The sequence below is a fragment of the Aegilops tauschii genome, chromosome 1, assembly GCF_002575655.3.
Source record: "Aegilops tauschii subsp. strangulata cultivar AL8/78 chromosome 1, Aet v6.0, whole genome shotgun sequence".
Classification (NCBI taxonomy): Eukaryota; Viridiplantae; Streptophyta; class Magnoliopsida; order Poales; family Poaceae; genus Aegilops; species Aegilops tauschii.
This window is the reverse complement of record NC_053035.3, coordinates 31786526-31813295: the sequence shown is the minus strand read 5'-3', so window position 1 is coordinate 31813295 and position 26770 is coordinate 31786526. Positions and strand designations below refer to the sequence as shown.

Here is a 26770-nt window from a genome sequence, read left to right as displayed (position 1 = left end):
GTTCTCTTTGTTAGACTTGGGCATGTCGTCGCCCAAAACACTACATTTTCGGTCATGACTCATTTTTGCTGATGAACATGACAAGTATTTAGGCATTGCATTATGCCATCTTTTACACCAATATATGTCAACCCCAGCATGCTACGAATTCCCATTCACAAAAGTCAGCTCATTTTGTTCATCCCGAATGCAAGAAGTTTTCCCCAAATGAAGATCATGGAGGATGATAATACTACAATCGTAAACAAATAGAGAGTGACTGCATTGCAATATAAGGAACCATTGAAGGGGCTAAAGCCAAAACATTCACATCTCGCGCCACATATATTAACCTCAATGATTCTCCCACCCAACCCCTCGGAATCACAATTTAAACCCGAGAATTATCCCGACGAAATCTTACCAAAATGCCCCCAAAACTCCTCACTCACCTCATCCTGGCCCTCGTCGCCGTCTCCGGCGCGGCGGCGGCCCGGCGCCACCCGGCCCCGGCGAACTTCACCGCCTCGGGGAACCCCGTGTACATCTGGCCGCTGCCCAAGAACTTCACCTCCGGCACGCAGACCCTCGCCGTTGACCCCGACCTCGCGCTCGACCCCCAGGGCGCCGGCGGCGGCGCCGCGGCCGTCGCGGAGGCGTTCGAGAGGTACAGGCACCTCATATTCTCCCCGTGGGCGCACGCGGCCCGCCCCGCGTCGGCGGGGTACGACGTCGCCAGGCTCACCGTCGTCGTCGCCTCCGCCGATGAGACGGTACGGCTGTTCTTGTTCACAGTGTGCCTGCCACTGCGAGTTTTGGTTGTCACTTGCTTGTTGCTTCGTTTGGGTAAGGGCTCGGGTGTGATTTTTTTTCTCCATTTTTTCTGGGATGCAGCTCGAGCTGGGAGTGGACGAGAGCTACACGATCTACATCGCGGCGGCGGGCGGCGCAAATTCCATTGTCGGCGGAGCAACCATAGAGGTGGTGTTTCTTCTCTTCCACCAGATATGTACGTTTGGAGTGATTTTGCTGAAATGCTTTGAGAGAATTTTAGCGAAGGCAGCTCCATCCCCCCTTAATTACTTCTTGTTAGTGAGTAGATGTGGTGGTGCTCTGCTGCAGATGCAGCATAATCGTAGAACACAGTTTCCGTTGGGATTTGGGCTTGCACATATTTTCTTGTGTCGTGAAATGTGGAAGCGAACACTTGGGTCATTTGACAGACATTCAGTCAGTTAAAAACACACAAACTCTGGGCACAAAGCACTTAACCTTGGGTTATCTTACGAGCAACTGCCACGGGGAATGCTCACATTGCTATACATTACATCAGTTGCGGATTGGATTTAAGTGATGGTCAATGGTTGTGGATCACTTAGCAACTATGGTTAGTTTCTGCTAATAGTACAGTGACAGTTGTGTTCATCTCAACTTAAATTCTTCTAGTACGTAAGATGGTCTAACAGCTCTCTTAGATGCACAGGTTCTGACAATGAAAAATTATATTAAATTTATTGTATGTAAAATTATTTTATCAGGAAGAAACTTATTTATAGAATTGTTCCACCTTTCTTCTATATGCACAGGCATAGTGTCACTGAGGCTATATTTTGTCTGTCTTTGTAGGCTAATACGATATATGGAGCTATTCGCGGACTAGAGGTATGACCATGTTTTGCAGAATTTGAGATTTGAGGAACCCCATTTTGAATATATTTTTTGTTAATAATCCTGCCACTTTGTACATCTGTTTTATCATCTTTAAAGAGCTAGTTAGAGCTTATAGAATCTCCTTTGTCTGATCATTGATCATAAGCACTCATTTGAACATACCTGTGGTCTGATGTATCCATTCACTAATCAGCATTATGATTTCCCCCCTTGTTGAATTATTTGACAGACATTCAGTCAGTTATGTGTTTTTAACTACGACACAAAAAATGTCGAAGTGCGCTATGCACCATGGTACATTCAGGATGAACCACGCTTTGCCTTCCGTGGCTTGATGCTAGGTAAAGTATCAATTACTCTCAAGGCTTATGCTAATATGACCGGGTAATCGATTGCAATTTAAATGCAGAATGCCATGTTGATTAGTCTTCCCTCTGTCACTTCTATCGCAGACACCTCAAGGCATTACCTCCCAGTTGATGTGATAAAGCAAGTCATTGACTCCATGTCATTTTCTAAGCTGGTAACCTATTATCTCTGGGATCATGCTAGTAGTTTACCTGAATTACTTCTCCTTACTCCGTAGCTTCATACTCAAACTAGAGTTGTGTCCAGTAGAACGTTCTTCATTGGCATATCATCGACGAACAATCTTTTCCATTGGAGATACCATCATATCCAAATCTATGGAAGGGTTCATATTCAAAATCAGAGCGATACACAGTGGAAGATGCACGCTATATTGTCAGGTATGTAAAGTTTGTAATTTCACTTTGTATTTTATAACCCTCTTTATATTCTATTGTCAGGTTTTTTCACATATGTACCTGACTGATCTTCTCTAATTGATTTCACCGCGACTTCTCATCACCATGCTAAAGTTATGCTAAGAAAAGAGGTATGCTCCAGTTGATGAAATTTCTTGGCATCTTACATGTGTTCTGAAAAACAATTATGCAAGAAATACAGATATGCAAAGGAAAGTTGCACTAATTTTGTAGAAATTTAAAAGGGATCATATTTGTTAATTACATACTTACGTTTTTACCAGACTCATCAGCACATGTTCCTTAATGCTTATGCCAACAATTAGTCCTCTGCAAAGGCTTCACGTTTTTACTATTCTTTACTTCTCTCAGGTATTCATGTCATGGCAGAGATTGACGTACCTGGTCATGCAGAATCATGGTGAGTTTGCCTGTAGACTTCATGACATATTATGTTTGGTTGCTTTTTTTTCTCTCGGTTGCTCTAATGTAAACCTAGTTACTCCTGTGCAAAATATTAAAAAAAAAATCAGCATCTGTTGTTTTGTATATCATTTAGGTGCAAAGTTTTGTTTAACCAAACAGGTTGTTGCTCCAGGCTCCCATGATTGAGTACATCAATATTTAATCACTATTTGTGCTACCTGATTCAGTAAGTAGATGCATTGCACACTTGTGTATCCAATTACCCAAGCAACTGAAGGTTTAGTAAATAGGTTACCTGACTACGCAAGCAACCATTACAGATTAAGTGTCTTATTTTTCATGGTTCTTGTTATATGAACTTATGAAGTACCCATTTGTCCTTTGCTCTGCCAAATTTATGCACGCTTTTAAATATCTGCAGGGGAAATGGATATCCAAAGCTTTGGCCTTCTCTTAGCTGTACAGAGCCATTAGATGTTTCTAGTAATTTCACATTCGAAGTAATAACTGGAATCTTGTCTGGTTAGTTCCTCTTTTATCCCTTTTTTCTTACAAAGTTCAGTTAACCTATTGAATCAGAATGACCCATTGTCTTACTGACTAATACCATAGATGGTAGGCTAGCCAGCCTGGGTTCAAACGACAGCTTCCCCTTGATTAAAATTGAGGCGTAATTCCTCCTGGCATCACCCCAAGAAAAGTCAATCCATTAAGAAATTTAATATTATTACTATTGATATTAAATGTAAACTCCCTTGCGATTTATGTTTGAACTGGAATGTTATTTTTCTTCGAAAGTAAACAAGAAAATAGTAAAATGTGAAACGGGCAAGGCATATTATACATTTATATGCCCTTCAGCATATATATCACAATTCACATTTGTATTTGATGCTTTACCTAGTAGTGGTCCTTCACAGGTGAGTATTGAAATGGACTGAATAACTCAACTTTTCCTAAATTTTACCATTATAAGCTCACTCGTGAAGTTATTTTATTAACCATATAATTTCATGAACCAATAATTTGTTAGAAACATATGACATGCCTTCTGTAGGGCCTAGCCAGCCAATAATTGTATGTCCTATATTGGATTGGACATTTGAGTTCCGTAGAAGCATGTGCAGGCTATATTGACCACTGATAAACAGTGCAAGGCAGACATAATTCTGTATAGATGGAGTAGGACCATCATCTTGTACAGTATCTGCAGATCAAATAATCATAATAATGTTCCACAATAATGACCCCACTGTCAATGGCAGTTCTGGGACATTGCGTGTTTCCTGCAATACAACTGACCCTCTGCTTTAAATTTACTTTCCTTTTTTACAGATATGAGAAAAATCTTTCCGTTTGGGCTGTTTCACCTGGGTGGCGATGAAGTATATACAGGTTGGTCTGCTTCTCTTGCCTAGCAGAAGGCAGTTTGTTAGTAAGAACTTGAAAGTTACAAGTTCCGAGAGTGGAGCAATTATCTTCCAATTAAACTGCTACGTAAGAGAGAACCTCTTATAGGAATCTTGTGTGCTTGTACCAAATAGAAGTACCTCAGTTCGAATTTGTAGGTTGTATGTGCCTTAAAAGGGACACATGTTATTTGTGTGGGAGAAATTTAACCTGATCCAATGAAGTTGCCACATAAGTAGGTGTATACCAGTTCTACATGTTTTTGGGTACAGGATGATAGAATGATATATACTGTTATATAAATGTTCTGCCGTCTTACTGAGGCTTTGTTGTTTCTCTGAAAATTATCCACCTCATTCTGATGTCCATCGCAGGTTGCTGGAATCTAACACCCCATGTGAAGCAGTGGTATGAATTACTATCTGTGTACTAGATTTCATGAATTATTTTTCAATCTTGTGTTAGACGGTCATTTCGTTTAATTACTGAGCACCACCTATGCCAGGCTTGATGAACGCAACATGACTACAAAGGATGCTTACAAATACTTCGTGCTGAAAGCTCAGGAGATAGCAATTGATCTTAACTGGATTCCTGTAAATTGGTCTGCGCATTACATCCTTCCTTAAATTTATTTATTTTATTTAAAAGAGAAAGAGGTTTCATTTACCATTGGGACCCTCTTCATTCTGCAGGGAGGAAACCTTCAACTCATTCGGAGGAAGCCTAAATCCCCGGACTGTTGTGCATAACTGGTAATTCATATGTCTGTTTTGAGCAACTGAATCAGTTTGCGGCAACCATCTTCGAATACCCATTATCCAAGATAATTTGCGCGTAAGCTGAATCTTCCCATATTTCAGGTTGGGTCCTGGGGTCTGCCCTAAAGTTGTTGCAAAGGGTTTGAGATGTATAATGAGTAACCAAGGTGTATGGTACCTTGATCATCTCGATGTTCCGTGGGAACAAGTCTACACTGCAGAGCCACTTGCAGGAATAGACGACACAGCGCAGCAAAAGCTGGTACTGGGTGGAGAGGTTTGTATGTGGGGTGAGACGGCAGACACCTCTGATGTTCAACAAACCATATGGCCACGAGCAGCTGCGGCAGCAGGTATGAACTATACAAGTTGGGAGGCTTTCGTTGCATCCTCCTTTTTCTTTCAATTATTTCTGTAGGAACTTATGTGTCGCTATCAAAATAACGCAGAGCGTATGTGGAGTCAGTTGGAGGCCATATCGGCCCAAGACCTGGAAACAACCGTCCTGGCTCGTCTACACTACTTCAGATGCCTGCTGAATCACCGTGGGATCGCAGCAGCCCCAGTCACAAACTTCTATGCTCGGCGGCCTCCAATCGGCCCTGGCTCATGTTTTGTGCAGTAAACAGATCATGCAAAGCGTAAGATACACATGAGGGGGTTTGGCCGCGCCTCGATACACCCCCCCCCCCCCCCCCCCCCACACACACACACACACAGTACCAAAATGGTGTCGTCACCTCTACTGTATCATTTCTGTAAGTTCACTTGCATCCATATTACCCCATACACCTGTGACAAATAAAAGCCCTCGATCCTTTCCCGTGTATTTCACCCCGAAACTCCAATAAAACTCCAGCTTTGTTCGATCCGACCAGAGAAAAGGCGGTCGCCGATGTAAAAGTGTTATTCGCGCGCCTTTTCAACAGTCCTGTTTGTTGAACACGAGTTTCCGGATCAACATTTGCAACTGGCCAATAGGCCAAGCAGGGCTCCTTTGAACTGGTAAAAGATAGTCGATGTGAATCTCTCAGTGTGGATATTTCAACCGTCTCTGCTTACTCTACTTGCATTTGGATATTTTGGACCCCCACATCACTGTCATTCATCACCCTTTTCCTGGATTTGTCTTTGACCTGAAAACACACACCCTTGCTTGCCCCAGTGCCCTCGCTGGTCCAAGATCGCATTAATGGCGCGTGCGATCCACGACAACATGTTCGCCGTCCCTTGCTTGGAGATGAGAACAAAATTTCCGGCCATTTATCGCCCAAAAGGAAAAACCGTTCCTGAAACAAAGAAAAGTTTTGGTCATTTGTTACAGGTCGTTGTCCTACCATGTCACCATCCTTTGGCCATATGTATCTGCTGCCTTTGCCCCCCTCTGCCCATTGTTTAGTTTTGCAGTGACGCTGAAGCAAGGTATATGCTGCCATAAATAACTGGGCTGCTGTCTGAAGCCTTTTTCTGTGTACCGGAAATGAGAGAAAGATTGGCTCTTGCCTCCTGGACTACTGATGCTGACTGAAGAATTTGCTTGGGATAGTGGTATTTTTTTCCTGGTCTATGATTCTGACGTCCGTCTACTATTTGCTGCTAGTAGCTTCATTTCTCGCTCGTCCTACAGGAAAAATATTTGTTTTCTCTGGATGATGCCGAAAATTGTTTAGGGCTCGTTTCGAACACAGGAATTCGGACGTAGATTATTTTCTCCAAAATGTATTTCTGGTGAATTTTATGATAAATTACCGCCGTTCCAAGCACACCCTTACGATATCCACACTGAGATTCACATCATTTGCTACTATGGAAATGAGTAGTATCATACATCCTTTGTCTAAAGAATATATGGTTTTTTATGGTCACTGAGTGTGGAGTGAGCATGACAATTCACAACAGCGACAGCTGCGTGCACAAGGAGACAAGGGACCTTACGTATTGACCCAGATTGGTATTATTTCTGAATCAACAAACCAAAGGTATACGAACAAGTTTTAATTATTGGCCTTGACCAGCTGACCACATACATAAAACAAAACAAGAGCATGCGACCCTACAAAATGCTAGACTTACCATACGTTCCATGCATATCCGCAGTAGTTTGTTGATTTGACCAGCTCTCTTTTAAGAAATGGCGAAGTATTCTGGTCTCCTACACATCTTACTACGTTGCATGGAGTACAATAACATAACCATAATTTACTGCAAACACTGAAAATGGATAGATGAATACAGAACAATCCAACCCGCCAGATTGTTCGGTATTCAACCTGTGGTTGGATGGCTAGAGGGACTGTGGTATCCCAGCCCATCAGGGTTCAAATCCCGGTGCTCGCATTTATTCCTGAATTTATTTTAGGATTTCCGGCTATGCGCATTCAATGAAAGGAGACGTTCCCGTCCACGAGGAGGTCTTCGTAAATTTCAAGATGATATGTCGGCTTAGTCTTTCAGAGGTGCTCATAGGGATAGTGTGTGCGTGTGTTCATAGAAGTGAGTGTATGCACGTGTATATGAGCGCTTGCGTCTGTACTGTGTTCAAAAATCCAACCCGCCGGAAAAATGCATTGCAAACGAATTATCATGCTGTCAAAGTGAGCGTATGTGGATTCTAATACAAAATATTGATGTGATACTCCCTCCGTTTCAAAATACAGTGCGCCCACGCTTTCCGAGGTTCAACTTTGACCATAAATTTAATCAATGAGACCGACTGCGGCGTGACAAAAAATTATATAATTGAAAACTTTTTTAGAATACGAATTCACTGGTTTAATTTTTGGTCCCGCCACAATCAATCTCGTTGGTTAAATTTGTGGTCAAAGTTAAAGCACGGGAACAAAGGACGCACTATATTTTGGAACAGAGGGAGTATTACATAAGGAAAGGCTCGTGTCGACCACCGTGTGAGGTCTTTCATCCTCGACCCTCTGTGCGCTTTTGGCTTTGCGCCATCCGTTCGTAACGTGGCGGTATTAAATTTCACCCATTTTCCCCGTGTTTCCATATTATCGGTTCATTGTACTTGTGTAAGATAAACGATTGAGATATCATCCACACCGCATGAGGCCTTTCATTGTCAAACCTCTGTGCATGTTTCCGGCTTTGTGCCTTCCTCTTGTAGTGTGGTTCGATATTTAATTTTGTCCATTTTTCACCATGTGTTTCATTTTGAATTATGACTTTGTGCCTTCCTTACGGTTCTGGTATGGCCAATTCACATTACTTGTAACTTTTGTGATATCATGTGAGAAAAATGGCGCGTGTTGACACCATGTGAGGTTTTTTGTCGTCAAACCTCCATGCGCGTTCCTTCCTTTTTAAAATGTGGTGGTAGTTAATTCCGGCCGTTTCCATCATGTTTTTGTCTCCATTTTGGCTTTTGCACCATATCTTTAGTTGTGATACTATCAATTTTGACCAGAATTGTATGGTAAAACAGTTGCGATATTACATGAGAAATGGCTTGTGTCCACACCATGTGAGGTCTTTGATGGTCGAACCTCCATGTGCGTTTTCCACTTTGCGCCTTCCTTTCATAACCTGGCAATACTTAATTTTGTTTGTTTTCATCCCGGTTTCCGAATACACACCCGCCTTTCTATTCTAGGGGGACAAACTCCAAATAACTCGAGTCGGCATCGCGCCGGCACTTAATCTCACTGGTTTTCCACCGCCCTTTCATCCCGATTTTCGGCTTCGCGCCTTCCTCTCCTAGTATGGCGGTATCTAATTTCATCGGTTTCAACCCACCCTTTCATCCCGATTTCTGGCTTTACGCCTTCATCTCCTAATACGGTGGCACTTAATTTCGTCCGTTTCGACCTGATTTCCGGCTTTCCGTCCTCCTTTCTACTCTAGGGGGGCAAAAAGTTTGGGCACTAATGCTACAAATTAGCCGTTCCCCGTGGCCATTGCCCAAAGAGCAGGTGCACCTAACATTTTGTCCAAAGGGGCAGCCCAACTTGTCCCGTTCCCCTCTCGCGTCGAGGCCAGTCAACACGACCACTCCCGTCAAACCCGGGGCCCACCCCGCGCTCTCACGACCGTCCGATCCGCCCCCGCACGAATCTCCAGGCGCATCCGACGCCCTCCTCCTCAAAACCCTCACCCACTTTAGCTTCTGGCCTTCTTCTCTCCTCTTCCACCTTCCCCTCCCGTCCCTCCTCCCGAGACCGGCGCCGCCCGATCTCCCGATCTGCTCGCTCCGGCCCGCCGAGGATCCACGCGGGGCGCTCCCGATTTGAGGCGCCGGTGGTCTGCGCCTGGATCAGGTGCGCGTTTCTACGGATTTGTTTGGGAAATTTTTGGTTTTTTGGGGCGGAGGGATGGGGAATAATGGTGTTTGAATCTTGTGGTTTGGTCTGGCGCAGGTGGGCGTGGGGGCGCGTGGGATTCGCGGCCCATGGCCAACCCCGACGACGGCGGCGGGCGCAAGTTCTGGCGCTCCGCGTCGTGGTCGGCGTCGCGGGCCGCCGAGGCGGCGGGGCCGGAGGCGGCGCCGCTCCCGCCCCGGATGGGCCCGCCGCCGCTCACCCCGCGGTCGAAAGGCCGGGCCTGCCTCCCGCCGCTGCAGCCGCTCGCCATCACTCGCCGCAGCCTGGACGAGTGGCCCAAGGCGGGCTCCGACGACGTGGGCGAGTGGCCCAACCCCACCACCCCGGGCGCGTCCAAGGCGGGCGGCGGCGGCCCGGGCTCAGCCAAGCCCGGGGAGGGCCTCCGGCTCGACCTCTCCACCCTCCGCTCGCAGGGCCGCAAGGACCAGATCGCCTTCTTCGACAAGGAGTGCTCCAAGGTGGCCGAGCACGTGTACCTCGGCGGCGACGCCGTCGCCAAGAACCGCGACATCCTGCGCAAGAACGGCATCACCCACGTCCTCAACTGCGTCGGCTTCGTCTGCCCCGAGTACTTCAAGTCGGACCTCGTCTACCGCACGCTCTGGCTGCAGGACAGCCCAACCGAGGACATCACCAGCATCCTGTACGACGTGTTTGATTACTTCGAGGACGTGAGGGAGCAGGCCGGGCGCGTGTTCGTGCATTGCTGCCAGGGGGTGTCGCGCTCGACATCGCTGGTGATAGCGTATTTGATGTGGAGGGAAGGGCAGAGCTTCGACGACGCCTTCCAGTTTGTGAAGGCCGCTAGGGGGATCGCGAATCCGAACATGGGGTTTGCCTGCCAGCTGCTCCAGTGCCAGAAGCGGGTGCATGCCATTCCTCTGTCCCCAAACTCAGTGCTCAGGATGTATCGGTTGGCGCCTCACTCCCCCTATGCTCCACTGCATCTAGTGCCCAAAATGCTGAATGAGCCCTCGCCTGCCGCCCTCGACTCCAGGGGTGCATTCATAGTTCATGTGCTCTCGTCGATTTATGTTTGGGTTGGAATTAAATGTGATACAGTGATGGAGAAGGATGCGAGAGCGGCAGCTTTTCAGGTGGTGAGGTATGAGAAGGTGCAGGGGCAGATCAAAGTTGTCAGAGAAGGGTTGGAGCAACCTGAATTTTGGGACGCCTTTTCCAGTGCACCTGTTAATTCAGACAGCAAAATGAAGCTTGGCAAGGAGCAGATCGATTCGCCATCCAGGACTGGCGTGGGAAGCCGGAGAGTCGAATCTTATGATTCTGATTTTGAGCTCGTCCAGAAAGCGATAGCTGGGGGTGTTGTTCCAGCGTTCTCGTCTTCTGGTACTGGAGATGAGACCCATCTTCCAGCGAGGGAGAGTAGCTGGAGTTTACTAAGGCGCAAGTTTATCTCGAGATCACTATCTCGAGTTTATTCAGATTCTGCTCTGATAAGGGATTTGGATCCACGGGTACAGCACTTGACTGCAGAGGCATCAATATCACCGCCTTTCCTTTCTCCGAGCTCTCTATCATCAGATTCAACCATTAGCTCAAAGTACAGTTCAGACTCACCCTCCCTGTCACCTTCAACTAGCTCCCCACCGTCACTTGGTCTTTCACCTGCTTCATCTAATTTGCCACACGCTTTGGTGCCATCATCTAGGTCTCCTCTTCGCCAGTCATCTAATGCGGAACATTCAAAGCCTGTCCTGGGATCAATACGCTCTCCATCCAAGGTCTCATCTATAGCAGAAAGAAGAGGTGGATTTTCAGGTCTGAAGCTACCATCACTCCCAAAGGAGCTAGTATTGCCACCAAGGGCGCCATCTATTCACAAAGCAGAGGAAGTCACGGATAAGACTAATACCAATGGTGTGAAACAGCTTACTGGTGTTTCTTGCCCAGAGAAATGCACCGGAACTAGTTCAACAGCAACTGACAGCAACTCAGAGGCTACTGTCCACGGTGAGACCATATTAATTGAGCATACTAACTCAGAGGCCTGTAATTATGTTCAACTACTAGTCTACCGATGGCCCTGCATGGAGAAGCTGACTGCATTCGCTCGCAAGGATCTTGACCCAAAAACAGTTTTTATTTTTGTTGCTCCTAAAGCCAGCAGAAGTGCAGAAGAAGTTAAAACGGTATGCGTGTGGGTAGGAGGTGAATATGAGTGTAGCAAAGGTGTTGACAGTATTGATTGGCAGCAAGTTGCTGGTGATTTTCTTAATCAGAAGGGGTTCAGCAATACTCTTCCTGTTAAGGTGCGTGCATACTATACCATTTATTTTGTGTATTCTGGCCTGCTTGTTAATTTCTATGTTTAAGTGCCACTTGATATTTGTAAATAACATAGGAGATAGAAAACTACTTTGTTTAGTTTTAGGTCCTAGTTTTAGATTACTGCCAAACTTTTCACAAATTTTAGATGACCTGTATTTAGTGACAACATGCTCGGATGTTTTCACAACTGCCAAACTTATGGCAAGTGGCAATATTGAGTGAACTTTTGGCAAGTGGCATTGTAGATAGTACCATTAGTGTTTATTATTCAGGAAAAAGGCCATATGTTATGCTATCATTGTGTGGTACGATTGTACATAGGCTAATCATGTCATGGCACTTTGAAGAAATGTAATTCTATAATCATTACAAATTGCATAAATGCCTACATCTTAAAGTCCCAACTCTTGGTAACTGGTAATACTTCTAGTTCCACCATCTATCTTATTCATCTAGAAATTACCTGAATCAGAAAGCCAAACTGTTTTTCTTTCTGTAAGACGAATACACCATGGTAATGACTTTTTGGAGCTATCTTTTATCTAAAGTAATCACTAGACAGAGATGTTGGATATGTTCATATATGATTACCGATCACAAAATTCACAACCTCATATAGGAACAGAATGTTGAGGCATCTTAGCAAGGGGAAGTCCTGTCAGTTTACTTCTGCAGCTGTTATGTGTAATTAGCAGGTATACACTTTGGTTATAACCCTGCTGATCTTTGAACAATACAGGTTTTCAAGGAGCATGAAACCGAGAATCTTTTGGAGGTTCTGGATGCTCGTTAACAGTAGGTCAGGGTATTCTACTAGCTTAACAAACAGCCGCAAACTATCAATTCAATGAAGGCATTTCCTCCAGCATCGCTCCATGTAGTGGCGACTGTCAGGCGAGGTATAAGCCGTGACAACCGTTCCCTCCTGAACATATAGGCTACAGATTCCATTTTAGTAGAACAGATGGATTGGCAATTTGTGCCTTGCCTTTTTTTTTTCAGACTTGCTTGTGTCAAAATGGCAGGAGGCTGCCAGAGCGTTGTATCTGTGTGAATTAACACACAGAGATTGGGTTTTGGCGCAACCGGGTGTATATTATCTGCTTCACTGTAATGTAAGCCCATAGGCCGGGAGATCGCTGGTGTCGTTTTTACCCCCTGAAAATCATGTACATCTCAGGGAAGAACGGATTTGTAATCCTCTTGGCCTACAGGCGTCTCTGCTGCTGGTCTTAACTTTTAACCTTGAACCCGGCTATTTGCTGTCCTGGTCATGTCGTATTAGCAATGTACTTCAGACTCTGGTCATATTCATACTTGCTATCATCATACAAAGTTCCCAGTTTCCAAGAAATTGCCATTTAATTTTGTTATTGCTTGTCCTTGTCAAATTCATGCAGCCAATATTCCAAGGAACACTTGCACAGAATTTGTGTGCTGATCCTTTCAATTGCTATTCAGTTTTTCTTCTTCAATTTGTTAGTGACAGACAGGGTGCGAATTTGTTTGTGCTTTTCAGAAGCCTTCTTCCGTGTGGTAAAATGGGATAGTGTGGAGGTTGGAGACGGAAAGCAAAGCAAACACTGGTTCGGGAACATTTTTAGTATTTATTTTAGGAACATAGTTCATGTAAATTAAAGCAATTCAAAACATGTGGTGCCATGCAATTCCGAGAAAACCAAAATTACTTAAACCATGAAAGAATACCAAGGAAGGATTACATTAATATCGGCAAATCTGAACTGTGCCTATTAATTGAACTCCACATGAAACACAAAATAATAGTACGAACACTAGAACATACTGTAGAAAGTAGATCAAAGCTAAGCAGTACACCAGTCGTGAAGGACATAATTTCTGCATCCACTGTTACATCAAAGCAGTACACTAGTCACGAAGGACATAATTTCTGCATCCACTGCATTACATCAAAGCAGTACACCAGTCGCGAAGGACATAATTTCTGCATCCACTGCATTACATCAAAGCAGTACACCAATCGTGAAGGACATAATTTCTGCATCCACTGCATTACATCAAAGCAGTACACCAGTCGTGAAGGACATCAATTTCTGCATCCATTTGCATTGCATGGTTGTTGTGTTGAACTATATCCAGTTAAAGACAATGCCCTTTCTCTTTCTTAAAAGGAGGAGCAGCCAGAAGGAAATGTAGTTGCTTCAGTAACCATGAGAAACCTCACCAGGAACTTCGGTAATGGATGCAAAATGGGGCAATCACTGCGTAGTAGCACACATCTCTGGTCTAAGTTTGGGAGGCATCATGGAACGCAACAACAAGGTTGACTTGTTTTCCATTGCTTGAAATTCTGTTGACACGAGTTAGTGTGCCTCGCCTGTTGCTGCCTTCTTGTCGTCATCTTCTTTAGTCTTAGTGTCGAGGCTGCAGAGGTGGAAACTAAGACAATGGTTAGGGACACTGTCACGGCGGAGAGGGTAAATGACACATGAGTCAGTAACATCACTATGTACAAACGATCACAGAAAATGAAACATGTCACACAAATCATGAACTCTGGTAAATCATGGAAATTTGCACTCCAGTACCACCATGTAGGAAAATTAACTATTGAAAATGAACTTCAGGCCCTGCCCCCCAAGCAAGCCCAAGTGGACTTCCCATGTTGACCTGGCCTACCTTTTTTTTGAAAGATCCAGCTCAGCTGGCATTCGTTTCATTAAGCAGAGAGAAAGCAGAAACAATTGTTGATCAAGTGATGAGGGAGTGAAAGAAAAGGTACATGCCAGACTAGGTTAAGCCTGTGCTGGCAGGGGTGCTCTCATGGCACGTCCCCGAACGGGCGCACCATGCATTTTGCTCCGGCGATCCTCCATTGTTCCATGTCCAGCCTGCAGGCTTCAGTAATGCTTCTCTCGCTTGCTGTCTTTCCTCTGAAAGTGCATGCATTGCGCTCGATCCAAATCTGCCAACAGACGAGAGCCAACATCGATTTGGTCCCTTTCTTGTTGCCTAGGGTGGCGTGGTCGATGATCCTCTGAACGCGCTCGCCCGTAGTCCTTCCCGCGTTCCAGCAGGAGTGAGCTAAGCACCGCAGCCCCACCATGAGGCCACCTTGTCCCACACCTGAATGGTGATCGGGCACTCCCAGATCAGGTGAGAAGAGGTCTCGAGATTCCTTAAGCACAACTGACAGAAGTAGTTGTTGGTCCAGCCGTGACGTTGCAGCCTATCGCAGCACCAGAGCCTGTCCAAGTGTAGCAGCCAGAGGAAAACCTTGATCTTGCCCGGCGCCGAAACTTTCTAGATTGATCCTCTAAAGTTAGTTGCCGCCGGTGATGGAGTGCAGTCCTGGAACTGCATGTTGTAGGCTGATCGCGCAGAGTACTAGCCAGAGCTGCTAGGGGTCCATCTGATCGTGTCCTCCGCTCCGTCTTCTATCGTGATCCCGGCGATATGGATCTCCCTTGCCAACTGGAGTACCATGTGCATGATGCTCTCATGGTTGCTGTGGCGGAGATCAAGGATCCACCGGTCTCCGTGCAGCGTCTCCCGGACCAAATGGTTCTTCCTGATGGATTAAGCAAAGACCTCCAGATAGGCCAGACAGAGTTGCGTGCCTCCTAGCCAGGATGAGAGCCAGAAGGAGGTCGTGGCGCCATTGCCGATGGGCCGTGCAGGCTGCGAACAGGGTGCGGTCTGAGTCGTCGCACGGGGTGCCCGTGCCGACCCAGGGGCGGCCTGACTGCGTCCAAGAGAGCTAGAGCCACCGCAGGCACATCGCCCTTGCGAACTTATCCAGGTCGTGGATGCCCAGCCCGCCGTTGCGCTCCGGCGAGGTGACCATCGTCCAGCGCACCTTGCATTTCCCTCCTGTTACCTCTTCGTCCTGCGCCCAGAGGAACCACTGTCTTGCCTTGTCGACGTCCTTGAAGAACCTCTTTGGCGCCCGCAGTGCCGTGATGGCGAATGTGGGCATGGCCGAGAGGACACACCGCACTAAGACCCTCCCGCCCGCGATGTGCATGACCCTTCCTTTCCATCCCGCCAGGCATTCCCAGATCCTGTCTAGTATAATTTGGAGATGAACTAGCCTAATCTTGCCGAGGGTGATTCATACTTGCTATCATCATACAAAGTTCCCTGTTTCCAAGAAATTGCCATTTAATTTTGTTACTGCTTGTCCTTGTCAGATTCATGCAGCCCATATTCCAAGGAACACTTGCACAAAATTTGTGTGCTGATCCTTTCAATTGCTATTCAGTTTTTTTCTTCTTCAATTTGTTAGTGACAGACAGAGCGCGAATGTGTTTGTGCTTTTTTGTCTGTGTGGTAAAATGGGATAGTGTGGAGATTGGAGACGACATTAAAATTGGGAAAGCAAAGCAAACACTGGTTCTGGAACATTTTTAGTATTTATTTTAGGAACATAGTTCATGCAATTTAAAGCAATTCAAAACATGTGCTGCCATGCAATTCCAAGAAAACCAGAGTTACTTAAACCATGAAAGAATACCAAGGAAGGATTACATTAATATCGGCAAATCTGAACAGTGCCTATTAATTGAACTCCACATGAAACACAAAACAATAGTACGAACACTAGAACATACTGTAGAAAGTAGATCAAAGCAAAGTAGTACACCAGTGGTGAAGGACATAATTTCTGCATCCACTGTATTACATCAAAGCAGTACACCAGTCGCGAAGGACATAATTTCTGCATCCACTGCATTACATCAAAGCAGCACACCAGTCGCGAAGGACATAATTTCTGCATCCACTGCATTACATCAAAGCAGTACAACAATCGCGAGGACATAATTTCTGCATCCACTGCATTACATCAAAGCAGTACACCAGTCGTGAAGGACATCAATTTCTACATCCATTTGCATTGCATGGTTGTTGTGTTGAACTATATCCAGTTAAAGACAATGCCCTTTCTCTTTCTTAAAAGGAGGAGCAGCCAGAAGGAAATGTAGTTGCTTCAGTAACCATGAGAAACCTCACCAGGAACTTCGGTAATGGATGCAAAATAGGGCAATCACTTTGTAGTAGCACACATCTCTGGTCTAAGTTTGGGAGGCATCATGGAACGCAACAACAAGGTTGACTTGTTTTCCATTGCTTGAAATCTGTTGACACGAGTTAGTGTGCCTCACTTGTTGCTGCCTTCTTGTCGTCATCTTCTTTAGTCTCAGTGTCGAGGCTGCAGAGGTGGAAACTAAGACAATGGTTAGGGACAGCGGAGAGGGTAAATGACACATGAGTCAGTAACATCACTATGTACAAACGATCACAGAAAATGAAACATGTCACACAAATCATGAACTCTGGTAAATCATGGAAATTTGCACTCCAGTACCACCATGTAGGAAAATTAACTATTGAAAATGAACTTCAGGCCCTGCCCCCCAAGCAAGCCCAAGTGGACTTCCCATGTTGACCTGGCCTACCTTTTTTTTGAAAGATCCAGCTCAGCTGGCATTCGTTTCATTAAGCAGAGAGAAAGCGGAAACAATTGTTGATCAAGTGATCAGGGAGTGAAAGAAAAGGCACAAGCCAGACTAGGTTAAGCCTGTGCCGGCAGGGGTGCTCTCATGGCACGTCCCCGAACGGGTGCTCCATGCATTTTGCTCCGGCGATCCTCCATTGTTCCATGTCCTGCCTGCAGGCTTCAGTAATGCTTCTCTCGCTTGCTGTCTTTCCTCTGAAAGTGCATGCATTGCGCTCGATCCAAATCTGCCAACAGACGAGAGCCAACATCGATTTGGTCCCTTTCTTGTTGCCTAGGGTGGCGTGGTCGATGATCCTCTGAACGCGCTCGCCCGTAGTCCTTCCCGCGTTCCAGCAGGAGTGAGCTAGAGCACCGCAGCCCCGCCATGAGGCCACCTTGTCCCACACCTGAATGGTGATCGGGCACTCCCATATCAGGTGAGAAGAGGTCTCGAGGTTCCTTAAGCACAACTAACAGAACTAGTTGTTGATCCAGCCGTGACGTTGCAGCCTATCGCAGCACCAGAGCCTGTCCAAGTGTAGCAGCCAGAGGAAAACCTTGATCTTGCCCGGCGCCCAAACTTTCCAGATTGATCCTCTAAAGTTAGTTGCCGCCGGTGATGGAGTGCAGTCCTGGAACTGCATGTTGCAGGCTGATCAAGCAGAGTACTGGCCAGAGCTGCTAGGGGTCCATCTGATCGTGTCCTCCGCTCCGTCTTCTATCGTGATCCCGGCGATATGGATCTCCCTTGCCAACTGGAGTACCATGTGCATGATGCTCTCATGTTTGCTGTGGCGGAGATCAAGGATCCACCGGTCTCCGTGCGGCGCCTCCCGGACCGAATGGTTCTTCCTGATGGATTAAGCAAAGACCTCCAGACAGGCCAGACAGAGTTGCGTGCCTCCTAGCCAGGATGAGAGCCAGAAGGAGGCCGTGGCGCCATTGCCGATGGGCCGTGCAGGCTGCGAACAGGGTGCGGTCTGAGTCGTCGCACGGGGTGCCCGTGCCGACCCAGGGGCGGTCTGACTGCGTCCAAGAGAGTTAGAGCCACCGCAGGCACAGCGCCCTTGCGAACTTATCCAGGTCGTGGATTCCCTGCCCGCCGTTGCGCTTCGGCGAGGTGACCGTCGTGCAGCGCACCTTGCATTTGCCTCCTGTTACCTCTTCGTCCTGCGCCCAGAGGAACCACTGTCTTGCCTTGTCGACGTCCTTGAAGAACCTCTTTGGCGCCCGCAGTGCCATGATGGCGAATGTGGGCATGGCCGAGAGGACACACCACACTAAGACCCTCCCGCCCGTGATGTGCATGACCCTTCCTTTCCATCCCGCCAGGCGTTCCCAGATCATGTCTCGTATAATTTGGAGATGAACTAGCCTAATCTTGCCGAGGGTGATTCATACTTGCTATCATCATACAAAGTTCCCTGTTTCCAAGAAATTGCCATTTAATTTTGTTACTGCTTGTCCTTGTCAAATTCATGCAGCCCATATTCCAAGGAACACTTGCACATAATTTGTGTGCTGATCCTTTCAATTGCTATTCGGTTTTTTTCTTCTTCAATTTGTTAGTGACAGACAAAGCGCGAATGTGTTTGTGCTTTTCTGTCCGTGTGGTAAAATGGGATAGTGTGGAGATTGGAGACGACATTAAAATTGGGAAAGCAAAGCAAACACTGGTTCTGGAACATTTTTAGTATTTATTTTAGGAACATAGTTCATGTAATTTAAAGCAATTCAAAACATGTGCTGCCATGCAATTCCAAGAAAACCAGAGTTACTTAAACCATCAAAGAATACCAAGGAAGCATTAAATTAATATCGGAAAATCTGGACAGTGCCTATAAATTGAACTCCACATGAAACGCAAAACAATAATACGAACACTAGAACATACTGTAGAAAGTAGATCAAAGCAAAGCAGTACACCAGTCGTGAAGGACATAATTTCTGCATCCACTGCATTACATCAAAGCAGTACACCAGTCGTGAAGGACATAATTTCTGCATCCACTGCATTACATCAAAGCAGTACACCAGTCGTGAAGGGCATTAATTTCTGCATCCATTTGCATTGCATGGTTGTTGTCTTGAACTATATCCAGTTAAAGACGATGCCCTTTCTCTTTTCTTAAAAGGATGAGCAGCCAAAAGGAAATGTAGTTGCTTCAGTAACCAAGAGAAACCTCACCAAGAACTTCGGTAATGGATGCAAAATGGGGACAATCACTGTGTAGTACACGACTTAGTAGCAGCACACATCTCTAGTCTAAGTTTGGGAGGCATCATGGAACGCAACAACACAGTTGACTTGATTTCCATTGCTTGCAGCTCTGTTGAGTCAAGTTAGTGTGCCTCGCCTGTTGCAGCCTTCTTTTGTCCCTGCCATGCCCAGGACACTTGTCGAGCTCGTGTAATGACAAACATTGTGCAACATAGACCATATAGTTGTGTAACTATATTCCTAGTTTTTGTTCTTGTTGTCATCTTCTTTAGTTTCAGTGTCGAGGCTGCAGAGGTGGAAACTAAGACAATGGTTAGGGACACTAGCTGTCACGGCGGAGAGGGTAAATGACACATGAGTCAGTAACATCACTATGTAGAAACGATCACAGAAAATGTAACGTGTTACACAGATCATTAACTCCGGTAAATCATGGAAATTTGCACTCTAGTACCACCATGCAGGAAATTTAACTATTGAAAATAGATGCAGATACTAGTTGACCTGGCCTACCTTACCACCTTTTTAGGCTACAAAGGGTCTTTTCCATAGCTCCAATTCCGAAAGTCCTTCAAACACAAGGTAGCTCCATAGCGTCTTGACTCTTGAGGTACTACACTAGTATCTGCATCTATTGCATGTTTGTTTGCATTGAACCAGATCCAAATAACGACGGTGCCCTTTCTTGTTCTTAATTAAATGAAGCAATACTTTGAGGAAAAGATAGTTGCTTCAGTAATCAACAGAAAAGTCAACATGAACTTTGGCAAAGAAGGGATTGATACATATCCATGTACCATGCATTCCAGACATTTATGAAATTCTTTGGTATTATAAGGGATGTGAAACCGGGCAACCAATGTGTAGTAGTAGTACTAAAGTGTGTATTTGATTATATCTCTATCAACTTAAGTTAGTGCCATGCATGTTGCTTTCTTCGTCTCCTTTGGCCTGGGGAGTGGGGACACTTGTTAAATGTCGTCCTCCCTAAAGGGATGCCCTATGAGCCGACATCCATGCTTCAACAGGACCACAATTTCCGCTGCCAACCAACGTCACTTGTTGATGTTTATCACCACGATCCCATATGCTCGGCGAGGTAAAAATGGTATGCGACTGCCAAATTGTGTAAGTATAAATGAATTAGCACACACATACCGAGTTTTAGCACAACTGGTTCTATGGGTATCCGCTCCACTGTAATGTCAGCCCATATCTGCGAGATCACTGTTGTCGTTTTTACTGCTGAAAATTCATGTGCATCTCAAGGAAGAATAAATTTGTAATCCTCATGGCCCTCTGCTGTTTTTTTTGCGAGAATAATTTTCTATCTATTCATCAACTGTCAAGGTAGTACAAATAACACTAGAAGTAAAAAAATACAACTAGGTCCGTAGACCACCTAACGACGACTACTAGCACTGGAGCGAGCCGAAGGCATGTTGTCGTCTTCGCCCCTCCCTCATCGGAGACGTGCAAACCTTGTTGTATCAGACAGTCGAGAAGTTGTCGTGCTAAGGCCCCATAGGACAAGCACACAAAAACAGCAACCGTAGCTGATGAAGAGAAGCGTAGATCGGAAGGATCCAACCTGTAGACACACAAACATAGACGAACGAAGACATGATCCATGTGGATCCACCAAAGATAAATGCCGATCGAATCCCGCAAGATCCGCCAGAGACAAACCTCCACACACCCTCCGACGATGCTAGAAACACCACCGGGACGAGGACTAGGCAGGGAGAATCTTATTCCATCTTCAAAGAGCAACTGTCGCCTCTCCTCTTCGAGCAGGACACAATCCCTAACACGACAAAGAGCATGAAAAAACAGTCGGGATCCACCACGCCTCCATGGCCCTAAGACCATAGGAGACGAGGTAGACCGGCTGCGGCACCGGCGGGGGCACGAGAAACCCTAGCCAAAGGGCCTTCTTTCTCCCACGGGAAGAAACAAAACGGTCGCTTGTAGTCTTTAACTTCTAACCTGGAGCTCGGCTATTTATTGTCCTGTTCATGTTGGTGTTAGCAATGTACTCTTGGCGGTGGTTATATTCATACTTGCTATCATTTTTTCTTTGAAATGAAGGTAAAAGATTGATTTGCCTCATCGATTAATTAAGCAAAAGAGAACTTCCTAGTTAATTAACGGAAAACCAGGCGAAAATTGATACAAACCAACCTCATGTGGACTACTCACAAAGTATGCAACCCCATAAGCGCATGATCAGTCCGACAACCACACCCAACATGCAATGATCACCAACCCTCAGACTGATACATCACAAAGAAACTCCCAACGAGAGTACCTCGTCCGAAGACCACGAGCACCACCAAATCCACGGAGACAAACCATGCCATAAGGATAACACAAAGAGACTAATGGCTATCCATCAAGCAGCTGTGAACACCATTCCTGTGGTGCCACTCTTTTTTTTTTCTCCTGAGAGACTCCTCCACAATCGTCTTGCCAGACCCAGGGCTAGGCACCTCCAAACATGTGAGCAAGTTGTGAAGCTCTATTTGGAAGAGAATCTCATTGACCTTGTCACACAAAGACACCACCTGCCCAATGGTCACATGTGAGTGAGTGACCGCAACGTCGAATTACGACGCAATACAACATCATCAACCATAGGAACACCCGTAGATGCAACCCCCTCCTCATCTGCGGCCACCTAGATAGTCTGTAAAGGAGGCTTAGTGGGCACCCAAGCCACGGTTGAGGGCACAAGCGAGTCCACCTTTAGATACTCCATTGACGGTGGTAAAATCGGCCCTTCAAACATTCTTTGTAACTCAAGCATGGTCTACAACACCGGAGCCACAACGACGATAATGGGCTCACCCACATAGGCATCCGACACAACGAGCGAGGCATGAAGCATCAGTTGAATTGTCCTAGCACGAGGGGACTCGGAGCCATAGAGCTCTGCAACCGTCTCATCCACGGAGTCATCATTCGGCTGAGTCCTCGAAGGTGACATAGGAGCGGTCAATGCCACAATCGACGCAACAGAGAGAGAGAGAGAGAGAGAGAGAGAGAGAGTACCCAGAGCGGCCTCTGCTCGCTGAAGAAAGCTCCCAACTCACAACAACCATCCTCGACATCACACAGTATTGGAAATAGGCCATATAGACAATAATATTGTAATATTATATTTCCATTTTCATAATTAAGAGTTTATATTTCATGCTATAACTGCTATGATTCTGGAATAAGTGATTCAGTGGAAAACTCATATGCACGAGTGGAATGATAAACAGTAAAGTATAGGTTCCTAGTCTTACCTCTAAGACTAGCTCAAGTGTTGTTGGTGATCAAGTTTTCCGAATCTTAGAAGAACATTGAGAGTATGATGTTAGAAGAACAATCATATTGAATCGACCCAAACTTGTTTGTTATACTTTGAGATAATATCGTCTGAAATCAATTGTTATAACACAGAGTGTTAACATGTGGTTTTGTAGCGACCCGACCTCAGACGGTCAAGTCTCTGTGCATAAGTGTCATCCCTGGATCGGTAATGCTGACACACACAGTACTCGAAGGATTTATAACAAAGTAGCAATCACACACTTATTACATCGAATGTCTCAAAAGAGAACTTATTACAATAAATATGGCTTAAGGCCATCTAAATAAATAACAGCGGAAGGCTTGGAAGATAAAGTGAGTCCATCAACTCCAACGGCATAGCTGAGTGCACGACAACGACCTAGTGCACCTTACTCTTCGTCTGAAAAGTATGCAACATGATACGTTGCAGCCCGAAAACGGGTCAGCACATGGAATATGCTGGCATAGTAACACAGTAGAGCAATGAACAGAATAAATGCTATCACTACATGCATGTATGGCTGGTGGAGGCTCTACAGTTAATATGTTTTTGCGAAAAGCCAATTTTCCCTACTTCAAAGGAATATATTTTATTTATATCATGGTAGTTGAACAACATTGAGAAGGTTCCTCCAACTCAATCCCAATTAGAAAATAATTATCAACCCAACAAATTAAATTAGAGTGATGAGATCCATATGATAATCCAAGAACCAGATACTCAAGATGTCCATAACCGGGGACACGACTAACCATGATTAGTTTGTACACTTTGCAGAGGTTTGTGTACTTTTCCCCACAAGAATCGATCTCCTCCGTTGGATTTCTCGCACTACAGGGTGTTTGAGAAACGGATGACCGAGACACAGTCTTTCAGAAACATGAACTCTAACCCTGGGTAGACAGTACCAACCTACATCCCCTACATCTGCTAGCCTACCACTGGAAGTGGTCATGCAACATACTCAACTATGCTAGAGCCCATAATAGCTTGTGGCTGCACACGAAAGTTTCTAGCATGAAAAATCTTATGATCCCTTTGAGCCTGGGTGGCGGACCTTAGGATGATCACACGGGTACTCCGGGATATCCTAGGACAACACTGGATTCTCCAGGTGCCCAAAACCAACAATCCACCCAGACGTGTATTAAAGTAGCCACCTTAAGTTAACCATTAATTAACACTCACATCTGTCATGGATACACTCAAACCCAATCCACGTCTACGAGCATAGCATAGCAGTATAAGCATAATGTAGAAGTAACTCCCAAGGGTTTGATAATAAACAGGGCAATAGGTTCTACCTCATCAACTACTTCCCAATACCCACATGTTAATCGCATCCTAATCATGAAGTGTTTGAGGATTGAAACTAATGCATAAAAACTGGGTATGAAAAGAGTATGATCAATGTGTTACTTGCCTTGCTGACGATCCGCAAAACCTAGTGACTCGTAGTAGCACGCTTCGCACTCCGGGAATTCTATCGCAAACAAACAAAAGCATACATAAGCACTCAAGCATAGATGCAAGGGTAAAACTTCAAATAAGAAGATCAAATCTGAAAACTCAACTGAAGAGATTCCATCTGCAAAAAGAATCAATCAAATCGGAGCTACGGAACTGAAACTACGGTCGAAAGAACTTCGAAATCAAATCTGCTCGAAACCAAATTTTGAATTGTCAAAAACCATGTTCAAGTTGATTAAACAGAAAGAGGGTTTCGAGACGAAGACTTTGGCGTTGGTTTCACTGGATTTGGACAAACGGTTCAGAAACGGCGGGCGTTTGAAGATCAGGGGCTAATCTGTGATAAAAGAAATCGTGGATAGGTCCCTGTGCGAAAAAAAGAAAAGACTAACGAACGAACGTTCACTGTCAGAACCTTAACGGCGAAAAGCGTTCGTTAAAACGAACGAACGGACGAATGTCCGCTAAATAACTAAACCGAGAAAACCGAACCGATAAAAAAAACGCATCTAGGGTTTCTAAAAAAAGATTGGTTTTTATTACCTAAACCGGAAAAAAACGGCGGCTCGGATCCGGCGAACGGCGGCGGCGGCTCGGGCGTGCGGAACGGCGGCGAGCGACGGCGAGCCAGCGCGGGCGGCGGCGACTTGCGGCATGGGCGGCGGAGCTCGGCGGCGGGGTGCGGCGGTGGAGCGGGACGAGGTGAGGAGGGGCGGCGGCGGCGGGGTTAAATAGGAAAGGGGGGGGGTTCGGCGGCTTGGGGAAGGGGTCGAGGAGGGGGAGTCCTCCTCGGACTCGCGGCGGCGGCGGCGACGTGCGCCGGCCGGACTCGGTCGGGGCGAGGCGGTGCGGCGGCTGGGCCCTGGCCTGGCGCTAGATGGGCCGGCCCAGTTCGGCCGCGAACTCTCTTAAAAAAACAGATTTTGCCAGAAAAATCCTAATAAATAAAATAAAAATCTAAAAATGCCAAAACAAATTTTCACCATCTAAATAAAATATTTAGAACATGATGAACATTTTCATGGCCTAAATGCGATTTTAGAAATATGCATATTTTTCTAATTCAAATAAAATTGCAATAAAATCCAAATAAAATTATTTATTTGATTTTAATATTTTCCTCTAATATTTCATTTATTTTGAAGAAGTCATATTATCTCCTCTCATATATTGTAATATGAAATATTTTCGGAGAAAAAAATAATTAAAACCAAAATGATCCTTGTTTCGATATTTGAGAAAAATTCAAATATGAAAACGATGAAATCCCCAACTCTCTCCGTGGGTCCTTGTGAAGGAAATATGCCCTAGAGGCAATAATAAAGTTATTATTTATTTCCTTATATCATGATAAATGTTTATTATTCATGCTAGAATTCTATTAACCGGAAACATGATACATGTGTGAATACATAGACAAACAGAGTGTCACTAGTATGCCTCTACTTGACTAGCTCATTGATCAAAGATGGTTATGTTTCCTAGCCATAGACAAAGAGTTTTCATTTGATTAACGGGATCACATCATTAGGAGAATGATGTGATTGACTTGACCCATTCCGTTAGCTTAGCACTTGATCGTTTAGTATGTTGCTATTGCTTTCTTCATGACTTATACATGTTCCTATGACTATGAGATTATGCAACTCCCGTTTACCGGAGGAACACTTTGTGTGCTACCAAACATCACAACGTAACTGGGTGATTATAAAGGTGCTCTACAGGTGTCTCTGAAGGTACTTGTTGGGTTGGCGTATTTCGAGATTAGTATTTGTCACTCCGATTGTCGGAGAGGTATCTCTGGGCCCACTCGGTAATGCACATCACTATAAGCCTTGCAAGCATTGTAACTAATGAGTTAGTTGCGGGATGATGTATTACGGAACGAGTAAAGAGACTTGCCGGTAACGAGATTGAACTAGGTATTGAGATACCGATGATCGAATCTCGGGCAAGTAACATACCGATGACAAAGGGAACAACGTATGTTGTTATGCGGTCTGACCGATAAAGATCTTCGTAGAATATGTAGGAGCCAATATGGGCATCCAGGTTCCGCCATTGGTTATTGACCAGAGAGGTGTCTCGGTCATGTCTACATAGTTCTCGAACCCGTAGGGTCCGCACGCTTAAACGTTCGTTGACGATATAGTATTTTATGAGTTATGTATGTTGGTGACCAAATGTTGTTCGGAGTCCCGGATGAGATCACAGACATGACGAGGAGCTCCGGAATGGTCCGGAGGTAAAGATTCATATATTGGATGGTATGGTTAGGCCAAGGGGTCAGGCCCACGGGGCTATAAGTCGGTGCAAAAGGAGTTTTGCGGAGGCCAGGGGGCCAAACGCCGGAGACCCTGATGTCTGACTCTGGGCCAAACGCCAAGGCCCATGGCGTCTGGGCTAGACGCCATGGATTGTGGTGTTTGGTCCTGGAGTCCGAGTGGGACTCTTGCTTTTCGGGAAAAACCGACTTTGAGGAGGCTTTTGCTCCAGGTTTCGACCCCAGGGCTCAACATATAAATAGAGGGACAGGGCTAGCACCAAAGGCAGATCAAGAAACACCAAGCCATGTGCCGGCAACCCCGTCCCCTCTAGTTTATCCTCCGTCATAGTT

The 26770-nt window shown here is 45.5% G+C and overlaps 2 protein-coding genes across 3 annotated transcripts; both read left to right on the top strand.

Moving 5' to 3' along the window:
* Positions 1-276: 276 nt before the first annotated feature.
* Positions 277-6067, top strand: LOC109759461 (beta-hexosaminidase 1). Its single transcript, XM_020318284.4, has 15 exons — positions 277-752; positions 874-960; positions 1606-1641; positions 1880-1991; positions 2103-2173; positions 2269-2399; positions 2532-2548; positions 2790-2838; positions 3265-3365; positions 4179-4238; positions 4628-4661; positions 4759-4857; positions 4949-5008; positions 5117-5367; positions 5464-6067. Exons 1-15 carry the CDS (start codon positions 408-410, stop codon positions 5637-5639), a joined length of 1629 nt encoding a protein of 542 aa, XP_020173873.1. The 5' UTR covers positions 277-407; the 3' UTR covers positions 5640-6067.
* A 3073-nt stretch (positions 6068-9140) lies between these two features.
* LOC109759458 (protein-tyrosine-phosphatase MKP1) lies at positions 9141-12994 on the top strand. Of its 2 annotated transcripts, XM_020318283.4 has the most exons (4): positions 9146-9288; positions 9388-10912; positions 11021-11621; positions 12380-12994. In XM_020318283.4, the coding sequence occupies exons 2-4, from the start codon at positions 9420-9422 to the stop codon at positions 12431-12433; spliced, it is 2148 nt and encodes a 715-aa protein (XP_020173872.1). In that variant the 5' UTR covers positions 9146-9288; positions 9388-9419; the 3' UTR covers positions 12434-12994. The 2 variants fall into 2 exon arrangements, with proteins under 2 accessions (XP_020173871.1, XP_020173872.1); XM_020318282.3 differs by having other exon boundaries at positions 9141-9288; positions 9388-11621.
* The last annotated feature ends 13776 nt before the right edge of the window (positions 12995-26770 follow it).

Excerpts from the sequence above, each read along its gene's own strand:
- LOC109759461 (XM_020318284.4), top strand. The coding sequence starts at position 408 with ATGCCCCCAAAACTCCTCACTCACCTCATCCTGGCCCTCGTCGCCGTC. Across the intron at positions 961-1,605 it reads TCGGCGGAGCAACCATAGAG|GCTAATACGATATATGGAGC; the intron begins GTGGTGTTTCTT and ends CTGTCTTTGTAG. Across the intron at positions 2,839-3,264 it reads CCTGGTCATGCAGAATCATG|GGGAAATGGATATCCAAAGC; the intron begins GTGAGTTTGCCT and ends AAATATCTGCAG.
- LOC109759458 (XM_020318282.3), top strand. The coding sequence starts at position 9,420 with ATGGCCAACCCCGACGACGGCGGCGGGCGCAAGTTCTGGCGCTCCGCG. Across the intron at positions 11,622-12,379 it reads GCAATACTCTTCCTGTTAAG|GTTTTCAAGGAGCATGAAAC; the intron begins GTGCGTGCATAC and ends TGAACAATACAG.